Raw genomic sequence first — 27,302 nt, 5'->3', positions numbered from 1 at the left:
ATTTCATATTGACATCACCGTGAATAATTTTGTTCTTTTTTGAAAAATTATCTCGAACTGCCAACCTCATTGATCAATTCATTGACGTGAGGTGCAGTCCTTTATATTTACTCTATTTTTTTGTTTTACATGATACTAAAATGTATTTATTTTTTATATTTTATCATTTCAAACTTGTTTAGTTCGCAAAAAGAATACTACTTGAGAAGTTACTTTTTAAAAAATTATTTTTATTTTAATATATTTATTTGATCGCAAAACAGTGCATTATGAAATGCTGGATGAACAGAGACGAGCAAGACAAAGAATTGCAGCACATGGACACAACAACAGACGTTGTCTTGTGCTTGGATTCGGCAAACGTCCGGAGATCTTAGTGAGGCCACTTTCTGCTCCACAGCTCCGGAAGGCGGTGCAGAGCTACCGGGTGTGCGGTGGACCACTACCCAACTCCGCCATCTACCTTCTTTGTCTTAGGATCACGCTAAATTCTCCGAATCTGTCCCCCCATTTCCGCCGTACTCTCCACGTTTTTCCTGTGAACTTGCTGAGAAAAGAGAACTTATCTGAGATTTCCTTTGATTTCTGAAGTGAATACTAGACCTAAAACTGCTCGTTTACTCGCATCTCTTTTCTCAGTGGAGTTTCTTCTTTGTGGTCTTCAATGAAGATTTCAGAGCCCATCACTCCAGGACAGGTGCGTGAATCCGAAGAAAATTGTTGCAGTCTTTCTTTTCCCCGAAAGATTTGGACATCTGATACGTTTCTGAGTCGAAACAGGGGAAATTGTTGGCATTTATATTCTTAAACGTTGGTTGCTTAAGAAATATATATGCTGTTCTTGAAGCAATTAGAGTGATAATTTGCTGAAAATGGTTCAGTTTCATATGGTTGAGGGTGGAGGCGCTGGCTAATATAATTTGTGAGTGTATCAATGGCAGGTGTCGCTGCTTCTCGGATTCATCCCAATATTTGCGGCTTGGGTGTATTCGGAGCTGTTGAAGTACTGGAAGAACTCGGGTTCTTCACAGTGAGTTATATATAATGAGATGTTGTATTTTGCTTTTGCTAGTTCTATGTGCTAGTTGTATAGCCTGGTTCTTTGTGTTTTAAATTTTTCAATTTCATTGTGGCTCAGCATTTTTCTGGATATAATAGATTGTGGAATCATTTAAGCCCGGAATTTTGTGAGTGAGAATCATCTTTCATGTTTAAAACCCAAGTTTTGCATGAACTGGTGGTCTGTTGGTAGTATTTAGATTAGCAAAATTTGAGAGTTCTTTTGGCATCAAAATTTCGATGATTAATCCAATCAAAGCTTGGCACTTATGCATTTGGGGTCCCATTTTCTTGGGGTTATCTTCATGCAGCCCCATGAGGCTTATTTCTTTATCAGATATTGCAATGATTTGCAGCATGTCCTTTGGAAATATAACCATATGTATATTTTGGGATATTTATATCTAATTGTCTCCCTTAAACTCTGGGCATGAACCAAATCCCTTCTTTGATTTGTAGTGGCAGGATTTCTGATGCCAATTTGGTTGGATTGGACATCAGCCCACCTGTTGAAGAAGCTAAAATTCAGTTATTAGAAGGAGGTCTCTCAGCAGCTTCTTCAAAACCTCGCAAAGCATCGGCAAGCCTTGTCAGGTTTTATGAGTTTAATGTACTTGATATCCTAACATGTAAGTTTTTGGTGTTTATTTCAGCCTGACCGAGTGGCATTTTTTTTATTTGTTGAGCTGCTCAGATTTTTTTTGATGGACAACGATTTCTTGCTAGAGAACCGTTTGACATTACGAGCCATGTAAGTGAAACTGCTGTGAACTTTTGGACTCATCAGCAACAATGTGTTAATAGATTTGAGCTGATAACTTTCAGATCAGAATTTGGAGCTTTCTTGGCTTGCTTTTACATCTGCGATCGTACAAATCTCCTTGGAGAGTCAGCAAAGGTGCTTTTGTATCCCTCACAAAGGAAACTATATGCTTCAATCAACTAGATTTAAAAAAAGTTGACATGAGGTGTACTTTAGCAGGAATTATAAACTCGCTTTTCTTCATATTCAAAATTAAATTCTTATAAAAGGAAATTTCGAAGTGATCTGAGCATGAACCCGATGCTGGAAATGTCTAACTTATCCTGAACTCTGACAATTTTTATTCATTATACATGTTTAAATCAGAATGCTGGTTGTATACTGTACCTTTCAGAATCTCTGGAAAAACAGTAGTAAACAAGAAAATAAGTCGCATTTATCCTAACATGCATGCATCCATGAACATGCAACTCTCTTAGGCTTCACTGTTGTATGGTAAACTCATGAAGCAATTGTTAGAATATGAACATAGTTTTGACTTTTAAGTGTCTTAAAAGGTTAGCAGGGTTCTTTACCAAAAAAAAAAAAAAAAGGTTAGCAAGGTTTCATTTTTCCTCAGAATGGATTAGCATGGATAAGAGGAATTCTTTTTTGGGTGCATAGCAGTCATGGCCAAATTGAAGTAGAATGATATCTCAAATTATGAAAGACCACATGTCAAACTATGAGCAAGTTACTTTCTTTGCTTAGTGATATATCCTAAGGTGATTATGGATCCCAACAAGATACAAGAGGTCTCATTTTAAGCACTACCTTGGAGTCAAAACTTATTCTTAGACAAAGCCAATCAATAAAGCTAATGAACTTATACTATTTATTTGTGAATCTTTTCAGGAAATTATATTCAATGGCAAAAAGGAAACACATAGGCCTCGCTTAAAGAGAGAGAAATTAAAAGAGATATAGATTTTCCACTCTATTAAATTATATTCTAAGCATATTAAATAAAAAAATCTGAGTAATCAACTAATAAAAGGACTCAGATAGCCCTTGTCCTGTCAGAACCAAGTTTGTTATTAAAAAAAAAAAAAAAACTTATATTGGTAGTTACTTAAAAAAATTGCTAGCAACATACTAACTCAAAAATGACATATTGTAAGACCAAAATAGCAACCATACTTAATCACAATTTCCTTATTATGAGCACTAAGATAACTAGTAGTAGCATGCTTGAAGATTAGTCATTTATCTTCTTTTGCATTTCATTTTTATGCATCTTTAATATTTAGATATTCACTTAATCCATTTAGGAGCATGGATCATGTATATTTTATGGGACTAACAGGATTATCCCTGAGTCTTAGTAAAGTTGGCACTTTTCTAGTTGTAGCTATGTTTTGTACCCATTTTCAGTCTAAATAACAACAAGGCTGTCTAATCTGACCACTGTTTTCTATTTGCAGAATTACAACAGGGATATTTTCCTGTTTCTCTACTTTCTTCTCATCATTGTTGCAGCAATGACATCTCTTACGGTCCACCATGATAAATCACCAGTCTCGGGAAAATCCATTCAGTATCTCAATAGGCATCAGACTGAGGAATGGAAGGGGTGGATGCAGGTTTGTAATTACATTGTTATGCCTTTTCTCTTCAAGGTCCATCTCATTTAATACTATGTGAGTCCTTTTTTCCCTTCACTTTAACATCTGATACCTCAAATATGAATTAGTTTATTTTGCCAGATCAGACCCAGATGATCATTAATATACCACTTTGTCTTGTTTGCTTGTACATTGAGTTCATCGTATATACTATTGAAGTCAGTCCCATGAGATGTCATTACACCTAGTTTCTGGTTCTCTTCTCATTGTTTTATGTTAACTGGCACTTGTGTTCAGTCACAAAATCCCAAACATGTTTTGAATTGTGGGAGACCCAACTGCTCCATGCATTCTTTACAACAGATTGTTGTAATCAAAGTGTTTGAATGTGCATATAGGGTATTAAGAACTACTCTTCAAAAGCAAATGTTTCTAGGGATGTGGAAATATCAGATCATCTTGGCCAGATATAGACATCTGGACCCAAACCTTTATCTCAAATCAAGATTGATTTTGAATGCTCCCTTTATTATAATTATTAATTGCTGTTGTTGTCATTGTGGTAGTGATGGTGGTGGTGCTGGTAGTGCTATTTCTATGGTCATTAAAGGTACAAGTCATTTAGTTAATACCCTAAGGGGGTGTTTGGTATGGGATGATCTTCTCAAGATCAAGGATGATGTGAGTAGAGGTGATGAGATCACCACATTTGATTGCACCACGATGATCTTATGTGGTAGTGATTCCAAATCACCTCTACTTCTCAATTCATCATCTAACTCGATGATGGAATACCCATCGTTGAGGTTGGAAATTGAAGATCACCCCAGGATAATGATCTTGGATTGAACTTTAATGAAAAAAATATCCTTCAGTTTTGTAAAAAAAATTAATATATCAATATACCGTTAATATATTATACCAATATTATATATAATATTATATTTTTTATGATATATTATATTATGATATATTATTAATTATATTATTGTCATATTATTATTCAATGATAATGTTAAATTATAGTATAAACATATTATTGTACTTTATATTTATATAATAAAATTATTTAATATAATACTTCTATTTATCTTATTTTTTAATCAAAATAAATGTTAGTATTAAAAAAAATATATTATAAGTATAAATAAAATATTAATTCTATAATAACAATTATTATATCTTTATAGGATTAATAAGTTATAAGACTAATAAATATATTTTCATGGAATACATTAATAATTACTATATTAATTTTTTTATAATATATTTTATATGATTAATAAATATATATTATTAATCATATTATGGTCATATTATTATTCAATGATAATGTTAAATTATAGTAGAAACATATTATTGTACTTTACATTTATATAATAAAATTGTTAAATATATTATTTCCATTTGCCTTATTTTTCTAATCAAAATAAATATTAGTATTAAAAATAATATATTATAAGTATAAAAATTATTATATCTTTATACGATTAATAAATTATAAGACTAATAAATATATTTTCATGAAATATATTAATTAATATATTAATAAATTTATTAATAAATTTATTATAATATATTTTATATAATTAATAAATGTATTTAGAGATCTTTAATCACTAGACCATGGTCTACCAAATGCAGTGATCTTAGATCACTGGGGATCGATTACTTTAGGATTTGGGTCACCAGTGATCTTAGATCACCATGGTGAACTCATTTGAGTCATCATAGCCTACCAAATATTTGGGAGACTGGTTAAAGGAGGGAATTCCTTATGATGCATCTAGCTATCAACTGTTTGCTTGAAAGTGACAAACTTGTAGCATGGGAGTTCGCCAGTGATAGTTGCAACTCAATGCTATTAATGTGATAATTTTGCTTGGCATGAATCACCTATCTATAGATGTGGCAATGTGCTTAGTAAGAAATGGCTGTTGATTGAGCTATTAATTTCTTTGTTTCAAAGAAAATCCCCAGTAGTTTCTCTTCACATGCGTATTTCTTCTCTAGCAATCTGTTGAGTTATTTTTTTTATTTTTTTATTTATTTTAATAATCTCGGACTAGGTGACCTTTATCCCCGACCATATCTGTTGTCCTTCACCGGTTGTTTTTTTTTCCTACACCTATTATGTGATTTGTCAAAATGCTACACTTCTTTGAAGCTTTTCTTGTAGTAGTTTGTAATATGCTATATTTTCTAAGTTGGCAAATGAGGAGTAACTTCTGAAGTCCAATATATTGCCAGTAGAAATGCAGCTTGATTTCCTTCTCAATATCCAGGTACTGTTTCTGATGTACCACTACTTTGAAGCAAAAGAAATTTATAATGCAATTCGTGTTTTTATTGCTGCCTATGTGTGGATGACTGGCTTCGGAAACTTCTCTTATTACTATGTCCGGAAGGATTTCAGCCTTGCACGGTTTGCTCAGGTGATTACTGTTCTTTTGTAAGTAATTCCTCTTTATTTAATGATTAACTACCACATTTTAAAATAAGCTGACAACTCTTGTCATATTTAACAGATGATGTGGCGACTTAATTTCTTTGTGGCATTTTGCTGCATTGTCCTTGATAACCATTACATGCTATATTACATTTGCCCCATGCATACCTTCTTCACTCTAATGGTTTATGGCACACTTGGACTGTTAAACAAATACAATGAACATGGGTCAGTTATCGCAGTCAAAATCACAGCCTGCTTTCTTGTTATTATTCTGGTATGGGAGGTTCCTGGTGTGTTTAGTATTGTGTGGAGCCCATTTGCATTTCTTCTATGTCAGTATCTCTCTGAACCTGTTCCTTAGTTTCTGTTGCTCCTTTTGATTCTTTTGAAAGATGCATATATTACTGAACCCTTTGATGGAAAACAGCTTACCAAGATCCAGATCCTTCGAGAACACAATATCCGCCCATGCATGAATGGCAATTCCGTTCGGGTCTCGATCGCTATATATGGATAGTGGGAATGATATATGCCTACTATCATCCGACGGTAAGTTTTGGTTCATTTGGAGTCATTTACATGTTGTGATGTAGAGAAATACACATCTAACATTTTGCATCTGTACTCAAGATGTTACTTTGTCAACAGAGTTGCTATTTGCTCTTATCTTGCTCTTACCGCTTAAGCTATAATCTTAGCATGTTTGCTGACAAAAGAGCTGAATCCAAGTATCTGCAGCAAAGCTTCAATAATATTTATAAATTTCTTTCTGACATAGGTGGAAAGGTGGATGGAAAAACTCGAAGAAACTGAAGTGAAGCTGAGAATAACAATCAAAACAACAATAGCATCAATGTGCCTAACGGTACTTACAAAACTGAATTCATTGCTCATCTTTCTCTCTCCTTTTTGTTTTTCACATCTCATGGATGCCTTTCTACCTTTGTTCAAGATTGGTTACTTCTGGTATGAGTATGTTTACAAGCTGGACAAGTATACCTATAATGCATACCACCCTTACACATCATGGATCCCAATAACGTATGCTTCTTCCCAATGTCCTTCCAATTGCCAATCATTCACTCCATGCTAAATGCTGATACATTTTATCCCCCTTCATTCTTGGAAATCAGTGTGTACATTTGCTTGCGGAACATCACTCAGCAATTTCGAGGCTATACCCTTACCCTATTTGGGTAAGTGACCTCTAGTTTACCCCAATGAATTGAAGTTCTATTTACTATTTCACTTTAGTTTTCTGGCTTAAATTTTCTGATTAAGTTCTTTACCACATGATCAGATGGCTTGGAAAGATAACATTGGAGACTTACATATCTCAGTTCCACATCTGGCTAAGGTATTTTGCTGTAAATTTAAAAAAGCTTTCTTATTTTCCTTAAGGAGGTAACAAGTCCTGTGTGCATCAACTTGCAGATCAGGAGGGCCTGATGAACAGCCTCGAATGCTGCTGTCTCTTATTCCCAATTACCCAATGCTCAATTTCATGCTCACCACTGCCATATATATCACAGTTTGTAGATATTGCACATGCTATAGTATATAGTTTCATAGGGAAAAAATGGGAAGAATCAAACTAATTTCTTTCCTATTGCTTTATCCAGGTTGCTCGTAGAATATTTGAATTAACGAACAACCTGAAGATTGTGTTTCTACCGAGCAGGGACAACAAGTGCCTCGCCTATAACTTAACTGCAGGAGTTATCATCTCAATAACCTTGTATGCTTTATCCTTGGTGCTACTCAGCCTTCCAAAGATGCTGGTAAGAATGCACTAAAAACTGAAGTGCAAATAGACTGCATAACATTTGATTGCAATAGGACCCAAAGGTCCCAAACTAATATTTGATGATAAGTTACCTACTTGCATGCAGGCATAAGATGTCTGTTTTTGGGTTGTCCATAGAAGTAACAAATCCTGAATGGGTCGATTAAATTCTGACAAAGCTTATTGTTACATCCAGTATCTATGATCGTTCTTGTTGAATTTGACCTCCAACTGAGGAGTCTGTGGAGTAGCCTCCAAGCTTCTTCCTCCATATCAAGGCTAGGTGCTGATGTACTTCTCTATTTCATTTGTTGTGATAAATCAGTATAAATGTTGTGTTTGTGCTTCAAATATCCTTATTGTGTAAATCATAGCAGCACGAATTGTTCTATTCTGTAAAAGTGAATATCATATTATCATGAGACGTAGAAAGAAATAGGTGGATATCCGTGCACTGACATCAGAACTCTAAGAATGTATAATCTCTGCTGCAGGGGTCATAAGAATTCCGAAGCAGAAGTTGGTAAATTGTTGTAATGGTTGAATGACAGATTCTTACAAACGATGGTTGCTTAGAGGCCTTTTGGTCTGTCATGTTGGCGTAGTTCTGATCCAACTGAAGGATGCATCCTCATTGTCCTTCCCCGTCTCCTTTGCGCAGCCCATTGCGATAACAGAGTCATGAAAACATGATCAAATCAACCTGCTATAACATGCCTAATAACCTGGAAATTCAGAAGTTGAACAATTGCGAAGGTGCAAACAAAATTAAATGCTAAATGGTAGTACAGTGATTTGCCGGGTAGAAGGCTGACTGGCAAGCAATGATAGCAGAAAAATGAGCATCTTTGGACGATATTGCTCCAGAATGAAGCAACCAAGCAGAGATAAGGAATTCCTCCTTTTAGCTCTATAAGTTTCTACAACCCTCATGTTGTGATAGAGTTGTCGTAGGTGCGTTGCAAGGGGTGTCAGCATGGACGTGGTATGGTGCTGCAAAGAATTTGGTATGTGCTAAAACTTGCGATGTTCTTAGATATTTTGGAACCTTTGGGATGGAGTTTAAGTAGATGTCTTGTTGGAGTATTGAGAGAAGCAATGGTTAGCCAAGGAGTGGCATAACCATGACATGATATCGGGGGGCTCAAGAAGTTTAATATTTGGCATTGTGGTAGACCGTCAAGATATATGTAGATATTGGAGGACTCTTAGTTTGAGGAGGGATACGGAGCTTTGGCCGTGTTCCTTACTCCCCCAGACACGTAGGACATGGGCTCGTCATGGCACGATTGTAGGCAAGGTGGTGCCATGCCAGGATGGTCTCGCATAGAGTCATTCAGAGCAATGCTGGTTGAACAAGCCGGCCAAATTGTGTGAGGACGGGATATTCGAGAGGTTGACCATTGAGAAATTGTCCGAACCACTTTATGCCTTCTTGATCACTTTAGTGGAGTGAAGAGGAGATAGAGGACTAGTTAGGCAAGAGTTTGGCCTACCTAAATAGGCTAGTCTCATGAGCATTATGGGTGATGTCTTGTGGAGATCTACGAGAGTTGGTTGGCCTTGAAGTACAAGCATGGCTTATAGAATATCGGTTGGGGTATGTGTCTTAGAGCTGGGTCGAGGATGAAGGATGGCCAAGAGGGTCATGTTGAGGAGAGGACAGCTGGATGCAAGGATCAGCTGGTCGAATATATTTATGAAATGGAAGGGCATGTCAAGAATACAAGAATGGGATTGAGACACTAGAGCTTTTGAGAGACCTTGGATAGGGAAACTTGGGAGGGCTTGGACATACATGATCGATCCTGGGTTCAAGGGGCTACGGGATGTGTTAGCTTGGTGGTTTGGCTAGGCGGCACTGGAGATGAATTTGTCTGAGCCTTATGCATAATCATGGCATTGCATGGTCGTGTCGTATAGATTTGGTAAGTACATTTTTGAAGGGCATCTTAGTGGCTTACGGATTAATGGCACAGTAGTTATGTCATGGTATGAAATTACTTCAAGGATCGAAACATCTTGGGTGTGCAGTACTTAGCTTAAGGGGTAGAGTCCTGAAGTTGGCACAGAGGTGCCGAGCTACGGAGCACTCTTAAGAAGAGTCTATCTTGTAGCATAGAGGTGAGCATGAGCATTACAATTGATCCAAGTAGTTGGGTTGTTTGCGGGTACTTGAGGGTGTCGCATGTAGTTCAACAAACTTGTTGGGTAGGATATAAAGGTGCATGCTTAGCTATGTGGTTGAACTACTGTTTGTTTATATGTACATTTGAGTGAAGAACTCAGAAGGTTTGGCCTTGGTGTTTGGCATACTGGGATGCCGCATGGGTGTTTGGGTCAGAAAAACACTCACCTCGTAATAATTGGTATCATAGCAAAGATTAGCTAAGTCGATAGTTGACGTTGTGCTTATTGTTGGCTTTTGATATGTGTTATCAAGTTGCATGTATTTGGCTACAGATATGGAGGTATCCAAAGTAGTGGAAAGATCTTAAGATATTGGGGTCCAATGCCAGAGAAATTGGATGTCTGAGTTTGTTGAGGGCGTCAACAACTCAAAATGGGGAATCATGTTGCAAAGGCAATGTACTTAGTGCTGAATGATTAAGGTTGCTCATCGATGGCACGAATGGATGGGAGCCCGTGAATGCAATAGTCTACTAGTTCATGGCTGAGGAAAGAAATTAAGCATGAAGAGTGCTCGTGAATGCTGAAGCACTTGGGCTGAATGCAAAGTTACAAGATAGAGCATCTTGAAGGACTAGAATCTCCATAGAGGCAGAGTTGGATAAATAGACTGAGGTACTAGGGTGAGTCTAGAGTGCAGAGAACGATGCAGCATCCAAATTTTGAAGTGCAGGCTAAGATGAAGGCTTGGAGAGTCAAGGGACATAAGTGCACAAAGATGGGAACATTGGAAAAAGCCATCTTTTGTGAGGGCGATTATGGAGCTAAAGCACTTAAATGGTCAAATTGAATTGAAGTTCATGTAACTGCTCTTAGGGTGAAGGCATTGAAAATCCAAGGTACTAGTGGTAGATATTTGGCCAAGGATGCTTATCCGTTGCACGAGCATGCGATGTCAGGTTACAAGAGGTGAAGCATGAGGACTGTGTAGAGTTGGCCAAGGTGGCTATTGTCTAGGGTGGCCAGGATGTAGAATGGATCTATCAATTGAGGTGCTTGTTTTGGTCATGCTGTGAGCCACTATAAGGCTTAGGTGTTAGATGCAAGTGGGTGTCGAGGCACTAGAGACACAGGAGTGAGGTAGGCTAGTGGGATAGTCTTGTGTTGGTACTATAAACTCAGAGTGAAGACACAATAGTAGTAGATTCAAGCTAAGAATCTGGGTAAACATCATAAATAAATGGTTCTGTAGATGTAAACAACTAGGTCTTGGAGTGAAGATTGAGATATCGAGGCACTTGAGCAAAGTGGAAAGTGGCCTTCACCACATATTGGGATCCCTCTTAGTAGCATGTGGATTTGTGTTGGTATGAGATGGTGCAGAGAAATAAAAGTGACTTGTTAGTACTTGGCATCAGTGCGGTGTGGTAGGATCTGAAGATATAGTGCTGAATGGAAAAGGTCGGAACTACTAAAGGGCCACAAAGTGGGTATGTAGCAAGATCAGGTATTTGGAGACAAGTTGCCAAAGGAGACTCATGTGGAGGGCCGCTCCTAGATCTAGATGGAAAAGAGTTAAGCTTAGGATGCAGTCCAAGGAGTGTCATTTTGTGTTGCTGGTAGTGAATTTATGAAGGATGCTTTGGTAGAAGCAGTGGTCGCTCTCAGAATGGGGCAATTAGGAGTAAAGCCTTAAAAGAGTTTGAGGAGTGCCACAATATTTTCAATTGAAGTTGATGGTCAGAGGACCACAATAAGCTAAGAGGATGCAGTGGCCACTCTTAGATTAGGACAATCAAGAGTTAAGCCTTGGAAAAAATCTGAGTGTCATGCAGTTGGAAGGTCAGAAGATCATAACGGAATGATAGAAGTAGAGGCTAATGCCATAATGAAGTAGTTTGGGTTCTAGGAAGAGTTAGTGTGGTGTGAATGGTGGATTCACAGTGGTAGAGAAACGATAAAAAACACCAAGGCTGTGGGCCTCTGACTTGAGGAATCATTATTGCAGTGACTGCAATGGGCATTCAAGCAATGGTTTGGATGTCGACAAGAACGTGGACAGCTTGAGTGAGGGAGCATTGTCACAGACTTGCCGTAGGTGCATCACAGAAGGTGTCGGCATTGGTGTGGCACGGTGTTGCGAAGGGTTTGGCTTGAGCCAAAAGTTATAATACTTCTCGATACTTTAGAACCCCCGAAGTAGAGTTTAGGCGGATGCCTCAATGGGATGTTGAGGGGAGCAATAGTTAGCCAAAGAAAGGCATGATATCGGAGGGCTCGAGCAGCTTGATATTTGACATGGCGATGGACCACCAAAACATATGTGGATCCTCGAGGATTCCCCTTGGATCAAAGAGGGATGCAAAGTTTTGGCCATATTCCTGACTCCCCAGGTCCGTAGGACACAGGGCTGTCGTAGCACGATTGCAGGGCAAGGTGATGCCATGCCTAGATGATCTTGCATGGAGGCTCGAGCTAATGCAAGATAGATGAGCTGGCCGCATTATACAGGGAGAGGATATTCGAGAGGTTGACTTTTAAGAAACTGTCCGGACTACTCTATGCGTTCTTGATCTCTATAGTGGAGTGAAGAGATGATAGAGGATTAATCGGACAAGTGTTTGGTTTGCCCAAATAGGTAAATCTCATGAGCATTATGGGGTGATATCTTGCGAAGATCCATCAGAGCCGGCCGATCATGGAGTACAAGCAACTTATGAAATATCGATCGGGACATATGCCTTAGATATGTCCCTTAGAGCTGGACCTAGGATCAAGGGCAGTCAAGAAGACCATGCCAAAGAGAGAATAGTTGGATGCGAAGATCAATCAATTAAATATATTTATTTAATAGGCAAACTTGGATGTCAATATCGCGGCAGTGCATGATGTGCGAGTAGACTGTGGACATCAAATGTTGGGCAATATGGCTGTGAACTTTCATGACCATGGCATTGCGCAACGATATGCAAGCAAATCATGAACATTGTCAAGTAGTATGACCATGGATGGAAAGATATGTTGAGGATGTAAGACCATAGTTGTGGCACCAAAGTTTATCGAAAAGCTTAGATGGTAGAACTTAGGAGGGCTCGAACATGCACGATTGACGATGGCTTCAAGTGGCTATATGGAATGTTGGCTTGGCTGTTCAGCTAGATAGCACTAGAAATGAATTTGCTTGAGCCTCATACATAACCATGACATTATATAGTCATATTGTTGAAATATAGCATGTGCATTTTTAAAAGACAGCTTAATGACTTACAGCATAGTAGTTATATCATGGCACAAAAGTACTCCAAAGATCAAAACATCTTGGATGTGCAATATTTAAAGGGCAAAGCCATGAAATTGGCACAAAAGTGCCAAGATACGAAGTACTCTTGACAAGAATCTATCTTATAACATGAAAATGTACATGAGCATTGACAATTAACTCGAGGGATCGAATTGCTTACAGACACTTGAGGATGTCGCATGTGTTCAATTCAGCTAAGTTGCTAGACAGGAATGTAGAGATGTATAATTGACTATATGACTAAAATGCTGCTTGCATATATGTATGTCCGAAAAAAAGAACTCAGTAAGACTGGCTTTGGTATATAGCCTGCTAGGGCACCACACGAGTGTTTGGGACAGGGAAAACACTCCCATGACAGTGTGGCATTATAATTTATGCAGAAGAAATAAATCCTATTTTTTTTTTTTTTTTGGGTGAGCAAGAAATAAATCTTTTGTCTAGGCGCAAAAAAATTATAAAATAATAGACTCTGCCTTGAACCCAAAGACAAGCAGCCCCATCTCATCAAGTGCCACTAAGGGAAGCAGCATTCAATAAAAGTTTGGCACTTTAAGGTATACCTGGAGAGCAGTCGGTAGCAGGTTAAAAACACCAATCGAAATCCATTTTTAGGCTTAAAATTAGCTCCGTCCGAAAAAGAAATGCTCTTGTTTTTTTCACTGGGAACAGCATGCAACTACTTAAAAGGACACTGAAGGCACCAGTCACATGGTGATGGACTAAGATATGCACCCATTCTTGTCAAACACACCATTGCACCGGCAAAAGCAACCTAAAAGGCTCTGTTTCTGGTCTTGCTCTCACCCTTCTCTTTCTCACGCTTTTTGTACAGCCTTTCTAGAACTCGTTTTGCCTCGCAGGAAGGAAAATTGCTGAGATCGTAATAGTGTGGAGCAACGTCGATTAACCTGCATGTAGTACAGTTGGTGCATTCCAAATTATCGAACAGGTGGCAATTTAGCTAAGAAACAATGCATGAAAGAATAGGGCAAATTTTCGTAAATATCACATGACCACAACTCATTTTTAACTGACCAACCAGAACTTAGTTCGGGGAATTACCAAAATTACATTGCTGATTTTTTTAGAAAAATGTAAAAATAACCCAAACAAAACATTATAAAGACATGCATGCCATCAAATAGTGAAATTAGGAGGCTTAATGATCCATTCTAAAAATTTCATGTCTTAGGCTGATTAAGAAAGCACTCATTAAATAAATCTAAATTTTCACCAAACACCTTACAAAAATAACTTGGTCATGACCGAGCCAGATGGAGAATGGGAGCAACAGCCAGAAAACTTTGTTAATTGTGATGCAAGTTGAAAGCTAGTTTACCGTGTTAGCTCGAAGCAATGAAAACTATGCAACATGAATAGCTTAAGGCTTGTATGCTATTGTTTTTGTTTTTGCATTTTTTGTATCTCTACAAATTAGTGAAATACCAGATCGAGACTGACCTTGAAGCTAGCATTTGCACAAAACTTCTATTATGCCTTGCTTTTTGAAAGCAAAAAATTTTAGCCATCAGAAGTTCTAAATGTCTAATAATTTTTTTTAAAGGTTTAATTATACATGTTAATCAGACAATTTTTCTTCTTGGATTTTTCAAGACAAAAACCAAATGACAGCAATACCGGACAAACCTTTTTTTCTTAGTCATTCTAAACCTCAAGAAAATATGGCATATGCATGTAATTTTATTAAGGAAATTAAATTTACTATGAGCACTAATGCTACCACCGAAGAGAAGCGAGTGAAAAATATAAACAAAGCCCTTTCTTCCTGAGAGAGAAAGATAGAGAGATATGCCAACAACGCTAATGAAAGGCCATAAAAGGATAACAGCATACAATAGAGTGAAATTTTGTATGATAAACATGAACAGATATAACATTAGCAATGAATATGTATTAGCTTACCAATCTCCACGAATATCTGTAACTGTGCGGATGAAGTTCCTACTGGTCAAGACGTACTCATTGTAGATGACCCACTCTGGTTTATGATCCAAGCAGTTCGAGGGGTGGAGATGAACCTCCTAAAAAAATAGGACAAGATAAATCCATGAAGCAAGGTAACAGGATAATATTCATTAAGGGAACTCACAGGATGTGCAACTAAAGACCATTAAGCAGTATCCACCTGATTATCTTTCACCGTCAGGTAGTGTCCAGTTCGCTCAAGATGAGCTACCTGCATGAAGTACCCTGAGAGCATAGCCTTTCTGATGTTGATGTAATAATCACGGCTGTTGAAATCTGTGCTGCATAGCTTGAGGTTGAATCTGGCCATGATGCGGGCAAGCTGTTGTCTCACATTGTCAGCAGCCTTTAATGTCCTTTGGTTAATAAAATTCTCATAACACCATGAAGGGTCTTCGTCTGCATTATCAAAATGAAGTGAATTACATGCACTGAAACAAGGAATTATAAGTGAGCCAAGGGGATTTGCACCGTGTGCTTACTGTTTTGCTTGTAAGCATGATAAACGTTCAGAATTGTCAGGTGATCCCCATCGATGTGACCAAACCGAGCCTTTGCTTCATCTGCAGCTTTCTGAGCTTCCCTAGGCCGGAGAAAGCAATTGGGTACTAAAGACAGAAATTGGTTATCACAGATGAAGCCCATGGTAGGTCAGCAGAGGCATAGAGGCGATACGACACTGCTTCATAAGAGAATTGCTGAGAAACTTAAACTATGTGCATCAGCCCTAAACTGGCAGGGTTCTACTGGCCATGCTGAAACCTGGCTCATTAAGCATGGACAAGAGAGTTGAAGATAACATCCCTCGTCAGGCAATATAAGATACTAAATCGCCCTTACATGCATGTTTTTTCTTTTTTTTCTCCGTGGACATCAATACACCTTGAAATATGGGAAAGCAAGCACAAGTGCAAAATTGACAATGCTGGTGAACTGTTTAGCATATCGAGTAATCATTTATGCTTGCAACCACATATGAACAGGACAAGATCAGCAAGCATCAACACATCTGGACTACACATCTGAAATGCTAAGCATGTCCAATAAGTGTTAATGCCTGCAGAGCATAATGCATTATATTAAATAACCAGCATATTTTGAAAAATCTCAAGACAATAAAATAATCAGATGAGATGCCCAGCAACATAACTAACTAAACAAATAAATTTCTGCATACCTGAAAGCATTGCAGATATTGAGAGGATCTCATTGGAACAATTGAACTCGGGGCTGACAATAAGCATCTTTGCCATCTGAGGATCCAAGGGAAACTCACTCATGATTTCACCTAATTTGGTCAAGTTCCCTTCCTCATCCAAGGCACCCAGATAGTTCAGAACCTCCAAGGCTCGCATCAAGGTTTCAGGAGCAGGAGGATCCATAAAGTCAAAATGTACCAAATCATCAATTCCAAGTTTCTTCAACGTAAGAACTGTATTTGCTAGATTAGAACGAAGAATCTCTGGATATGTCTGTGCTTGTAGATCATTACTGAAGCTTTTCTCAGTATAAAGTCTAAAGCATTTTCCAGGTTGAGTTCTACCGGCACGTCCTGACCTCTGATGAGCACTTGCCTTTGATATTGGAGAGACCAGCAAGGACTCCACACGTATCCTTGGATTGTAAACTTTTTGTTTGGAGAAGCCCGGATCAATCACATAAACTATACCATCTATGGTCAGAGATGTTTCTGCAATGTTGGTTGACACCACAATCTTCCTTCCAGGAGGGCCATCTTCCACCAGCGGGGCTGGAGCAGGCTCAAAAATCTTCTGCTGCATTGCTGGAGGCAAAGTAGAATATAATGGCACTGCTTTCACAGGGCCAACTTGGTCACCCAAGTTATTAATTTCCTTTGTAATTTTCCTACATGCATCTTCTATTTCTTCCTCTCCAGTAAGGAAAACAAGTATGTCGCCGGGAGGTTCACACATGTGAATCTGCACAATTGTTCGAATGGCAGCTTCCAGGTAATCCCTCTCTGGTTCCTGTGTATAGAAAATCTCCACAGGAAACAGTCTTCCAGGTACCTTCATTAGAGGTGCCCCATTGAAATACCCCTGAAACTTCTCAGCCTCAAGTGTCGCACTCATTACAACTAATTTCAGATCCCGCCTATTCCTCAAAACCTCTTTCAGAAGACCAAATAGAACATCTGTTGCTAAAGTTCGCTCATGAGCCTCATCAAGAATCACCACTTTATACCTCTCTAGAAGTGGATCAGCCATTGCCTCTCTGAGAAGCATACCATCAGTCAAGTACCTGATGATGATAAGGAGAAAACAAAAGATTGAGTATACGCACGTGATACTAATTTGATGGTGAAAAACAAGAAGCAAGTTATGGTTGGATGTGAGCATAAAGTCAGAAAAATTATGATAACAATAGCATGGAAAAGGAAATAACTAAAATAATAAAGAGACCACAAAGTACTTTAGACCATCTGGATTAAATAACATTGGCGGTGCCTGAAAAAAGGCAAAAACTTACTTCAGTATAGTTTTTTGGCTACTACAATCTTCAAACCGAATGCTGTAACCAACTTCCTCTCCTATTGTTACATCCATCTCCTCGGCAACTCGACGGGAAACAGACATTGCAGCAACCCTACGAGGTTGGGTGCAAGCAACCATTGAGTGTTTGCCTAAGTCCTCGGCTTCCAAAACAAATTGAGGAATCTATATAATAGCATCATTCCTTTCATCAGTAAGTTGAAAGCAATTATAATATTTATAAAATTTTATAAGAAATTATTACACTTTGTCTATCATCCATCAAATATCTACAAGAAGCTGCACAAACAAAAATAAATAAATGAAATAACAATAAAGAAGGACATAGCAAAATCACTGGCTTAAATGGATAAAAAACAAAGACAACAAGAGCATCTGACTGATGATTAAGATTTTAAGGTGAACAAATACAAATACAAACATTCAAATGCTTAGAAAAATTTAAAAAGAATCAAACTAGAGCAGCAGAGGAGAGGGGAAAGACAACATATAAAAAAAATCCTGAGAGGACAAAGAACAAGCAATACTTCCAAGGAATAAGAATACCTCTTAAATATTGTGTTTGTAAACATATTTTAATGCTAACTGGCAAAGAATATACAGAATAAACACCAACCAATCATCAAACAAAGCAAAGCACCTCCTAATGCATTTAACCAAGTATCTAAACTTCTTAAGAGTTGGTCATGAAGGGAAAAGAAGATTCTAAGAATTACTCTCAAACATAACCATGCACAGATCTAAAGCTGTGATATATACATCTATTTTCCTCCATTTTGGCTAATCCATATACACCGATCACTATTCGAAGAGGTTCATAAAAATAATTTCCTCATTTAACAAGCCACATTGAACTTGTAAAAATATATAAATTTATAGACCATAAACCAAAAAAATACTGGGTACCTGTACTGGCACACGATCAATACAGACAAAGTGAGTGTCAGCACAATGCATCAATATCCTGCCTAGTGTCAATATGAGGGTGTATTGATGTAGCTTCTTAGTTATATTTGGGAAAAAAAAAATTGAGAGACAAGCTTTAGCTCACCCACACCCAAGTTTGCTCCTCCTGGTAACTAAGATACCCACCAGTAAGGTTGGTATGGGTTGGTTAGCACTGAATTTGCATTAACCCTCTGACCCAAACTCCCCAAGTTGTAGCCCTAACTGCATGGGCACTTGCAATACTTGTGACCTAAGCTGGTCCCTCAGCTTCAGGCAAGAAGATCCAAACAATATAGCTCCATATGTCAGCAACTAATCACCCAAAAAATCAATGACCACAACAAAACCTTATTTGGAGGTTGAAAGCCACCGTCCGGAAGATGAGGAGAGATCAGAAGAAGCTCTAGCTAAAGAGGAGAAAGAATAATGAAAAACATAAGATTCAGCCAGCTTATTTGTTCCCTTCTATCGCAATATTTACGGACTGCAAATTCCTCCTTCAGGGTGATATAGCTTGTACCAAAAAATAGCGATATTGAATTTGAGTGTTGCTGCTGGAAATTCAAGCCAGCAGTTTGTTATCGCAGAGATAAGGTCTCCAGGCATCCAAATAGGCCCTAAGTTCCAAAAATACAGAAACGAAGAAGATGGATTGATAGATTCATAGCTTGTTTTAGAATGAACAGTTCCAGATTTTAACCTAAAAGTTAATTACCATCATTCATTCCTTTTTCAAAAATATAGATAGATATTCAAAACCTGCCCAGGAAATAAAAAAATAACGAATCATATAACATCCATTAACCTCTCAAGCTACCGGTAAGCCCAACATATATAATGGTTCAGAAATTTCTAGCAAGTTCAGAACTTTCAGGCAATCACAAACAAAAAAACTTCTTTCTTCACGATTCCAAACACCAGCATCTCATCATGGACTTAATTTTGTAAAGCCACAGAATTTATTAGAACAACCTACAATACTGCAAGGAAAAGAAAGAGTAGGAACAAAAAAGATCATGGCTGCTAACTAAAACAAGGCCGGATAAAAGATTCAAAACCTTAACTTTTTTTCTTTGTTTCTCAAAGAACGAACCTGGGTGGTTTTGCCACTGCCAGTCTCTCCAACGAGGATCAGGGTCTGGTTGGCCTTAAGTGCTTGCAAGAACTCGTCTTTCTGCTGCCACACTGGGAGGGTCTTCCTCTTCTCAAGGATCTCGTAGTATCTCGCCGAGTAGGGCCTGCCGCTCCACCGGTTGATCCCCGGCGGCACCGCGGGGGTGGCTGCTGCCAGCCCGGGGGCGGAGCCGTTGACCTTGGCCAGCTTCGCCGACACAGAGTTCTCGTCCACCACGTCGAAGAGGCTCACCTTCCGCTTCCTCTCCGTCGACATGCCCAACCTGTTCACTCTCCAAAAGAAGCAAGAACCGGCCCTGAGGAGGGCTACGAGAAGCGATGCCGATTGCCGCTCAAATGGGAGGGGGGATGGGGACTCGCGCTCGAGCGCGCGAGGGTTAGGGTTCGCGTTTTTTGAGGTCGGGAGGGAAAGCTTCGGAAGTGATCCACTTCTTAACCCCAGATAAAAACAATTACAATTTTTTGATCAGTCAACATCCATCACGGCGGCGTTTGTAGTCCAACGGTTAGGATAATTGCCTTCCAAGCAATAGACCCGGGTTCGACTCCCGGCAAACGCAGATTCTGTTTTCACCTTTTTTTTTTTTTCTTGATAAATTTTTCTTTTAATTTTTTAAAACATATTTCTTATTTAACTTTGGTTCTTTCTTTCATTTTTTTTTTAAATATACTCTTTTATTTACTTAAATATCTGCTAGATATATTATAAGTGTAAGAAACTAAAGAAAGAGCATACAAAATTATTTATTTAAGAGAGAAAAAAAAGTGATCAAATTTTTTCATACAAGTATAAGCAAATTTTGAATAGCATACAAAATTATTTATTTAAGAGAGGAAAAAAAGTGATCAAAATTTTCCATACAAGTATAAGCAAATTTTGAATTAAATAATAAAATATAAGACATATTTCTTATTTAACTTTGGTTCTTTCTTTCATTTTTTTTTAAATATACTCTTTTATTTACTTAAATATCTACTAGATATATTATAATTTTTCCATACAAGTATAAGCAAATTTTGAATTAAATAATAAAATATAATCCCATAGATATTATATATTAATGTACATCTATATATAATAATAGTAAAATTATATATGATAATTAGAGATAATATTCCATATTGACACATAAGATTATAAGATAATCTCTCACAATGCCATGTGTCAAATTTTATTTTTTATTTCTTATATTTTTAAATAAAAAATAAAAATAAAAATAATATGATAAAAAAATAATATCAAATACAATAATCTCCACTGGTTTGGAAGGCTATTTTTGAAAAAAAAAACTCTCAAAGGCCCTTTTGATCTCTTTATAAAATTAATTAGTAAAAATAATATTTAATATAAAATATTATCATTATTATCAATTAGATCCCTATAACATGGGGGTTGAATACTAATTTACTATATATGATATATACAATTTTATGAATGGAACTGTGATGGGTTAAGATATTTGACTTCTTTGAATCTAACCAATCCAATTGGATTTTGAAAAATTGAAACCGGCAACCAATCCAAAATAGCTATTTATGAAGTTCCCTTGTGCTTGAGATGTCCGTACACAAAGGCTGACAAGGCATGCAAAATTTTCCTTATCACCACAAACATTTTCACCACCACGCTACATAGATAAATAAGTACTACCAAAATTACCATTTCACCTTTATCATCTCACTGCTCGCATATAATTTGCGCTAATGCTCATCTTGTTGGCATGTACTCGCCTAAATACTCATCCTATCAACATTTGTGAGTAATAAAAAGATTCAGTCGAAATGGCGTCGAGCACATCAATTGCAGACTTCATGATACCAGCTGAACACCAAAGCAACATCCTTCGGTTCTACAGAAACCAAGATCTTAAAAACATGCCATCCCGTTATAATGAATCCACTGAAATCATTATTAATCATCATCATGACTAATACTACCAATCACTTGTCTCAAAAAACAACTTTTAAAATTTAAAATCAAAATAATCACTAAAATGTGGCCATTATGACTATATTATAATGGAAAAAACAGACAGTAACATAAAATAATAATACAAAGTTCTTCACTTTTATTAGGTGAAGTAATATTATCTTTGGACTGTATAATCACTTTTAAAGAAAATTTTGTGATACAAAGATTGAATTTTGAACCAAAAAAAAAAAAAGAGAGAGATTATTCTAAGAAGGTTATATTATGATGGCTTATTACAAAAAGAAATAATAGACTAGTCATTATTTTGTTACGTAATTTATCCCAATCATGTAATGAAGGTTACAGCGGTCATAACTCATCGTTTAAAATCATAATATAAATCCCCACCTCTCTCTCTCTAACTGGCTTTCCGAAGAACATAAAATTTATTCTCATTTTTTCTGAACTGAGTTTGCTGCCCCATGGCTTCAAACATAGACATTCAAGCCAAGCTAGTAGTGAATCCGTATGGATGTACTCACAACAATAGTTTATAATATAAAAAGGAAAGTTTTATAATATAAAAAGGAAAAGAGAAAGCAACCATCCAGTGAACTCAGTCGTTCCAATCACTATCATTGTCTATATGACTATTTTCCTGAATACGACTGCGAACTCGGAAAGACAAAAAAGTATTTCGACTAATAATTTGCAGGAAACCAAGCAGCTTTTTTGCATCATGTGATCAAGTTGGCCGAAGCAGCAATCATAAAGGCCACTTGATATTATACAGACGAATATGTGGTTCAAAAGGCAGTCTCATCAGATGGTTGCTATTCGGTAATAATGCGGTGCAACATCCACCAACCTGTAGATCAAGAATAGCAACATCATTAGCTGATAATTTAGCAACATTTAATTCATCATATATTGATCTTTCTCCTTGTTCACAAACAGATTCAAGAATTTACTTGCATGCAATCATGCAAATATGCATAGGTGCCAATTTCAGAATAGAATGCATGCGCAAAAACTCTGACCCTCATCAGCAATTAAATATAGGCTGTACAGATGCATTAAAGAGCAAAGAAGGAAGATGCATTTAATTCTTATCTCTATTTCAGTCATCTTTGCTTTATACAGGCAGTTTGTAAGAAAATATGATATAGACAGAATGCAAAGAAATCAATGGAAGAGCAAAAAGTGGACTATACAAGATCAGGTTATGAGCAAATTCGAGTGGTAGCAAATTGAATATCAGGCACTAGCATAATTTGCAGCTTTTAGCAAACCATGAAGTAATGGTTCAGTAGAGTATTAATGGGGTAGCATGTAGGATATTATAAGAATTTGCTGACCTTATGTGAACTTGAATTACTTAGTCATCAATGGGAAGTAAACAAACAAATTATCCAGTCAAGTTACTTCCAGGGCCAAGAACATGGGGTCAATATGTATGGCTTCAGTAGCTGATAGGAGAACGGAATGTGCATCTAACTCAAGCACTAACAATGCAATTCTTAAAAGGAATAACATACCACTCCCTGCGAACATCTGTGATGATACGAATGAAATTCCTACTGCCTAAGACAAAATCATTGTATATGACCCATGCTGGCCTTGAAGCAAGACAGCTTGATGGATGAAGGTCGACAACCTGCATGATGACCCATAAAATAAACAATTCTGCTTGCATAAAGAGGCTAAACATGGAAGTCTACACAATTACTGTTCTTTTTTTTAGAAAAAAAGGTGAATGTCAAAAAAATCCTCACATGATGATCTTTAACAATTGCATAGCAACCTGAATGCTCGAGCTGAGCAACCTGCATAAAATAACCTGCCAGAAGGCCCTTTCTTATGTTGTCATAATAATCGCTGCTGTTAAAGTCTGGGGAGCAAAGCTTAAGGTTCAGCTTCAGCATGAGAGTTGCAAGCTGATTCCTCACACGGTCGGCAGATCTCAACACTGCCTGATTGATAAAATTGTTTTCACACCAGGTAGAATCTCCATCTGCAATTTTTCTTCTCAATAAGTGAAGTGAAGATGTAAAAAACCTTTCTGGCAAAAAGAGAATTTCTGCACTTACCATGTAGCTTATATGCATGGTAGACATTCAAAAGAGTGAGGTGATCCCCATTGATGTGGCTAAAATTAGCTCTCGCTTTATCAGCAACTTGCTGGTTTTCCACAGGCCGTAAGAAGCAATTTGGTACTGAAGAAGAGAAAGCCGTATAACAGAACAGGTGCATAGGTCAGTGGGTGCACAGAGGCGAAACAACACCAATGGCTTCATGACATTACTGAGAAGTTCCAAATATCTGAATTAGAACTCCAACTCGAAGTCTTGTTGCCAATGAAATGCAGAATAGATGACAAATCATAATGCAACAAGAACTGACTTATACCCATCAGGATTACAGGTATCATGCATGCTGAACTAAAGGAAAAAGCAAGCACACTATATCAAAACATAATCCTACATCCATTAAAAAAAACTATTAGCACCTCTCTTTCATCTGCAACTTGGCAACCAGAAAGAGAGAACATGAGGGATCTAAGTTTAGACAAAGAACAGAAGTGCAGTTATGCATACCTGATAGCATGGAAGCAATGGAGAGAATCTCATTGGAGCACTGGAATTGTGGGCTACCAACAATCATCCTTGACATCTGAGGATCCAAAGGAAACTCATTCATAAGCTTCCCCAGTTCAGTCAGGCTCCCCTCCTCATCCAAAGCACCAAAACATTTCAAAGTTTCAACAGCTCGTGTGATTGTTTCCGCAGGAGGAGGATCCATAAGCTCAAGATGAAGCAAATCATCAATTCCTAGTTTCTTTAACTGAAGGATGGTGCTTGCAAGATTTGCTCGGAGAATCTCTGGGAAGGCTTTCAACTGAGCAGCTTCAAAATACTTCTGTGAATACAGTCTAAAGCATTTCCCAGAGACTGACCTTCTTGCACATCCTGCTCTCTGTTGTGCACTTGCCCTTGATATTGGCAAAATCAGTAAGGACTCAACACGCAATTGTGCATTATAAACTTTCTGTTTAGCATACCCACAATCAACAACATAAACAATGCCATCAATTGCTAATGATGATTCTGCAATGTCCGTTGAAACCACAACCTTCCGTCCAACAGGACCACCCTTTCTTGTCGGAGGAGGAGCAGCCTTGAAAATCTTCTTCTGCATATCAACTGACACTGTGGAATGGAGAGGAAGGACTCTAACAGGCCCAATTTTATCTCCTAAGTCTGTAATTGCTTTTCCTAGCCTCCAGCAGAAAGTTTCTATCTCTTCCACTCCAGTAAGAAAAACAATTACGTCACCAACTGATTCAGACACAAGTATCTCCACAACTCTCTCAATTGCTGCCTCTACATAATCCTTCACTATATCCTTTGTATAATTGATCTCTACAGGATTAAGTGACGGACATGGTTGCACGATCCGTGCACCCTTAAAATAATCCCGGAACTTCTTAGCCTCAAACTGTGTACTCATAATAATAAGTTTAAGGTCAGGTCGAGCATTTGTTGCCAGCAGTTTCTTAAAATAAGCGAGAAGAACATCTGTAGCCAAGGTCCTAAGGTGTGCCTCATCAAGAATTATCACCCCATACATTTCTAAAAGCCGATCAGACAGTGCTTGTCTTAGAAGCACACCATCTGTCAGGTACCTATAACAGTCCACATTTCAATCCATTAATGCAATAGGCAGAAACAACATGGACTCAAGCAGAACCGGACTGTAGTGTTTCATAGCCACTCTCATAAACTTACCTTAGAACAGTTTTGGGACTGCAGAAGTCTTCAAACTGCACAGAACAACCGACTTTCTCTCCCAAAGTCACATTCATCTCTTGAGCTACTCGACGAGACAGGGCCATTGCAACTAGCCTACGAGGTTGGGTGCAAGCAATCTGCTTCCCATTACTTGCATAACCTGCCTCGACAACAAATTGAGGGATCTGTCCAAAATCCAAATTGAAATATTATCTTTCTTAATCTGTCAAGTTCACTTCTAACCATACTTCTAGACCAAGCTAGCAACTTTATCATTATTTTCTACTTTTCTCCTATAACCCACTAGGTTTCAAAAGTACAGAACTTACTGTGGTATCAAAAACTGATCCTTTTGTTGACAGCAAAACTGAATTTTCAGGAATAAATCTAAGATAGCATCTTTATAAGGCTCAAGAATCCTAAACAAAAGATGCAAGACCACAACAGATCTCCAGTCTCTCACAAAGATTAGAATTTTAATCAACTTAAAGTTCAAAAGAGAAGATGGACAAAAATAATTCCACTCCAATCTGTCGATGAACTTTTTTTACCTTCTTTGGTTCGTTGTGACTTAAATCATTGAATTGACGACATGCATGGGGTTAAAACTACTAGATATCCAGATCAGAATCAACTTCAGATTGTCATAACTTGTTGCTACTTAAAACTACTGGAAATTACCATCAGGATCGATTTCTGGATGTCAATAGTTACCAAGCTCAGGTTCGATGGAAAAGAGGGGGAGAAGGAGAGGCGAGATGACCTGCGTGGACTTGCCGGAGCCCGGCGGCGCGGCGACGACGACGATCTGGTGCTTGGCGAGGGTGTCGAGGAACTTCTCTCGATAGGTCCAAACGGGGAGCTTCCGCCTCCTCTCCAGTATCTTCTGGCACCGCCGCGACAGCGGCGACCCATTGACCTCCGCTGGCGTCTCCATCGCCTCTTGCGGTGGCCGTGGGAGGAGGGAGAAGAGGAAGCGACGGAGCAGGGAAGAGAAGAATAGAAGACGGGAGAAGACTTGGAAAGCAAGGGAAGTATAAAAAAGGCAATATTTTTATCCCTCGCATCCCTGCTTCGGTTGGGGTGGTGCTGTGTGCCGGCGGCTCGTGATAACTAACGAGGTTCTCAACCTCAAGGTCAAAGGGACTGGGAACACTTTGATGCAAAGCCTTGAAGCTCCTTCAATAATTGCAGTTAGTAATCCTCTTAGGTCAAATTTTGGAAAATCATTATGAAAGCTTCCAGGCCAAGACTGCAAAGCCTGGCTAATTTATCCAAGAGACCATTTGATTGACAAGTTTTATTAAAATAATTTTTTTATAAATCTAAAATAAATAAGTTTTTCAAAATTCTTATTTAATTGTTCTCCACAAAGTCTGTGTTGCTAAAATTGGTAAGTTATAGAATCTGAAAAATAAGTTTTATGAAAAAAAAGTTCTTCTCTATGTTTCATATAATCAATTTTACATGAATTAGATTTTACGTATAACTATTTTCAAAAAAATAATGAAATATTTTATTAGGGAATGAACAGGGTAGCCGATTAATTGGTAACTTTATTGCTTAAGGAATAGATAATTCATGTCAATTGTTGAGAGATATTTGATCTTCGAAGCAACATAATATTATATTGCAGCATTCTTGGCTCAAGTAAACAAATAAATAAATAGATAACTTCACCAGCTAACTAAATAGAAAATTTTCAAAAAAAAAAAAAAAAACAATGTTAGCATTTTGGAGAAGCATTTACATTGCCATCTTTAATACCCTTGAAAAATCTATATCATGAATATGGACCTAATTATCTGTGCAAACAAACATCACATTGATATGTTCTTATTGCTAGCAGATAAATAGGCAAATTAAAAGTGAGAGTATTTTTCATGAAGTCATGTGCAAGATTATGGTCTTCAGAAAAAT

At 37.7% G+C, this 27,302-nt stretch overlaps 3 protein-coding genes and 1 non-coding gene across 9 annotated transcripts; 2 read left to right on the top strand and 2 right to left on the bottom strand.

Moving 5' to 3' along the window:
• The first annotated feature begins 509 nt into the window (after nucleotides 1-509).
• On the top strand, nucleotides 510-8,239 carry LOC105052613 (protein REDUCED WALL ACETYLATION 4). 2 transcript variants are annotated; one of them, XM_010933471.4, is made up of 16 exons: nucleotides 510-697; nucleotides 942-1,030; nucleotides 1,519-1,653; nucleotides 1,754-1,810; nucleotides 1,885-1,957; nucleotides 3,286-3,444; nucleotides 5,712-5,861; nucleotides 5,955-6,210; nucleotides 6,306-6,427; nucleotides 6,657-6,743; nucleotides 6,831-6,919; nucleotides 7,012-7,074; nucleotides 7,179-7,235; nucleotides 7,313-7,409; nucleotides 7,501-7,659; nucleotides 7,861-8,239. In XM_010933471.4, exons 1-16 carry the CDS (start codon nucleotides 665-667, stop codon nucleotides 7,867-7,869), a joined length of 1,635 nt encoding a protein of 544 aa, XP_010931773.1. In that variant the 5' UTR covers nucleotides 510-664; the 3' UTR covers nucleotides 7,870-8,239. The 2 variants fall into 2 exon arrangements, with proteins under 2 accessions (XP_010931773.1, XP_010931774.1); XM_010933472.4 differs by having other exon boundaries at nucleotides 521-697; nucleotides 7,771-8,015.
• A 5,434-nt stretch (nucleotides 8,240-13,673) lies between these two features.
• LOC105052611 (probable pre-mRNA-splicing factor ATP-dependent RNA helicase DEAH3) lies at nucleotides 13,674-20,101 on the bottom strand. Of its 4 annotated transcripts, XM_010933469.3 has the most exons (7): nucleotides 19,639-20,099; nucleotides 17,575-17,762; nucleotides 16,262-17,346; nucleotides 15,567-15,692; nucleotides 15,245-15,483; nucleotides 15,022-15,140; nucleotides 13,674-14,006 (listed from the first exon to the last, which is right to left on the bottom strand). In XM_010933469.3, exons 1-7 carry the CDS (start codon nucleotides 19,933-19,935, stop codon nucleotides 13,871-13,873), a joined length of 2,190 nt encoding a protein of 729 aa, XP_010931771.1. In that variant the 5' UTR covers nucleotides 19,936-20,099; the 3' UTR covers nucleotides 13,674-13,870. The 4 variants fall into 4 exon arrangements, 3 of the variants coding, with proteins under 3 accessions (XP_010931771.1, XP_019708584.1, XP_019708583.1); XR_002165548.3 differs by lacking the exons at nucleotides 13,674-14,006; nucleotides 15,022-15,140 and having other exon boundaries at nucleotides 15,380-15,483; nucleotides 15,567-15,763; nucleotides 19,639-20,101; XM_019853025.3 differs by lacking the exons at nucleotides 13,674-14,006; nucleotides 15,022-15,140; nucleotides 15,245-15,483; nucleotides 15,567-15,692 and adding an exon at nucleotides 15,712-15,846 and having other exon boundaries at nucleotides 19,639-20,101.
• A 66-nt stretch (nucleotides 20,102-20,167) lies between these two features.
• On the top strand, nucleotides 20,168-20,239 carry TRNAG-UCC (transfer RNA glycine (anticodon UCC)). Its single transcript has one exon. It is a non-coding gene; the product is annotated as a tRNA-Gly (tRNA).
• A 1,779-nt stretch (nucleotides 20,240-22,018) lies between these two features.
• LOC105052610 (probable pre-mRNA-splicing factor ATP-dependent RNA helicase DEAH2) lies at nucleotides 22,019-26,425 on the bottom strand. 2 transcript variants are annotated; one of them, XM_010933468.3, is made up of 7 exons: nucleotides 26,146-26,423; nucleotides 25,380-25,567; nucleotides 24,189-25,276; nucleotides 23,682-23,807; nucleotides 23,367-23,605; nucleotides 23,130-23,248; nucleotides 22,019-22,459 (listed from the first exon to the last, which is right to left on the bottom strand). In XM_010933468.3, exons 1-7 carry the CDS (start codon nucleotides 26,317-26,319, stop codon nucleotides 22,414-22,416), a joined length of 1,980 nt encoding a protein of 659 aa, XP_010931770.1. In that variant the 5' UTR covers nucleotides 26,320-26,423; the 3' UTR covers nucleotides 22,019-22,413. The 2 variants fall into 2 exon arrangements, with proteins under 2 accessions (XP_010931770.1, XP_073100381.1); XM_073244280.1 differs by lacking the exons at nucleotides 22,019-22,459; nucleotides 23,130-23,248; nucleotides 23,367-23,605 and having other exon boundaries at nucleotides 23,753-23,895; nucleotides 26,146-26,425.
• Nucleotides 26,426-27,302: the final 877 nt, after the last annotated feature.

Source organism: Elaeis guineensis, chromosome 10, assembly GCF_000442705.2.
Source record: "Elaeis guineensis isolate ETL-2024a chromosome 10, EG11, whole genome shotgun sequence".
In the NCBI taxonomy this organism is placed as follows: Eukaryota; Viridiplantae; Streptophyta; class Magnoliopsida; order Arecales; family Arecaceae; genus Elaeis; species Elaeis guineensis.
The sequence above is the reverse complement of the archived record's forward strand: the minus strand, read 5'-3'. Positions and strand labels throughout refer to the sequence as shown.

Bases quoted from the DNA above. Each gene is read 5' to 3' on its own strand.
- LOC105052611 (XM_010933469.3), bottom strand. From the start codon at position 19,935: ATGTCGACGGAGAGGAAGCGGAAGGTGAGCCTCTTCGACGTGGTGGAC. The intron at 15,693-16,261 runs GTATGCAGAAAT...TTCTGTCTTTAG, and splicing joins AATATCTGCAATGCTTTCAG to TACCCAATTGCTTTCTCCGG. The intron at 14,007-15,021 runs GTAAGCTAATAC...TACTACATGCAG, and splicing joins ACAGATATTCGTGGAGATTG to GTTAATCGACGTTGCTCCAC.
- LOC105052613 (XM_010933471.4), top strand. From the start codon at position 665: ATGAAGATTTCAGAGCCCATCACTCCAGGACAG. The intron at 1,654-1,753 runs GTTTTATGAGTT...TGAGCTGCTCAG, and splicing joins GCATCGGCAAGCCTTGTCAG to ATTTTTTTTGATGGACAACG. The intron at 6,744-6,830 runs GTACTTACAAAA...CCTTTGTTCAAG, and splicing joins TAGCATCAATGTGCCTAACG to ATTGGTTACTTCTGGTATGA.
- LOC105052610 (XM_010933468.3), bottom strand. From the start codon at position 26,319: ATGGAGACGCCAGCGGAGGTCAATGGGTCGCCGCTGTCGCGGCGGTGC. The intron at 25,277-25,379 runs GTAAGTTTATGA...GGACTGTTATAG, and splicing joins AGTCCCAAAACTGTTCTAAG to GTACCTGACAGATGGTGTGC. The intron at 23,606-23,681 runs GTAAGTGCAGAA...GAAAAATTGCAG, and splicing joins CCATGCATATAAGCTACATG to ATGGAGATTCTACCTGGTGT.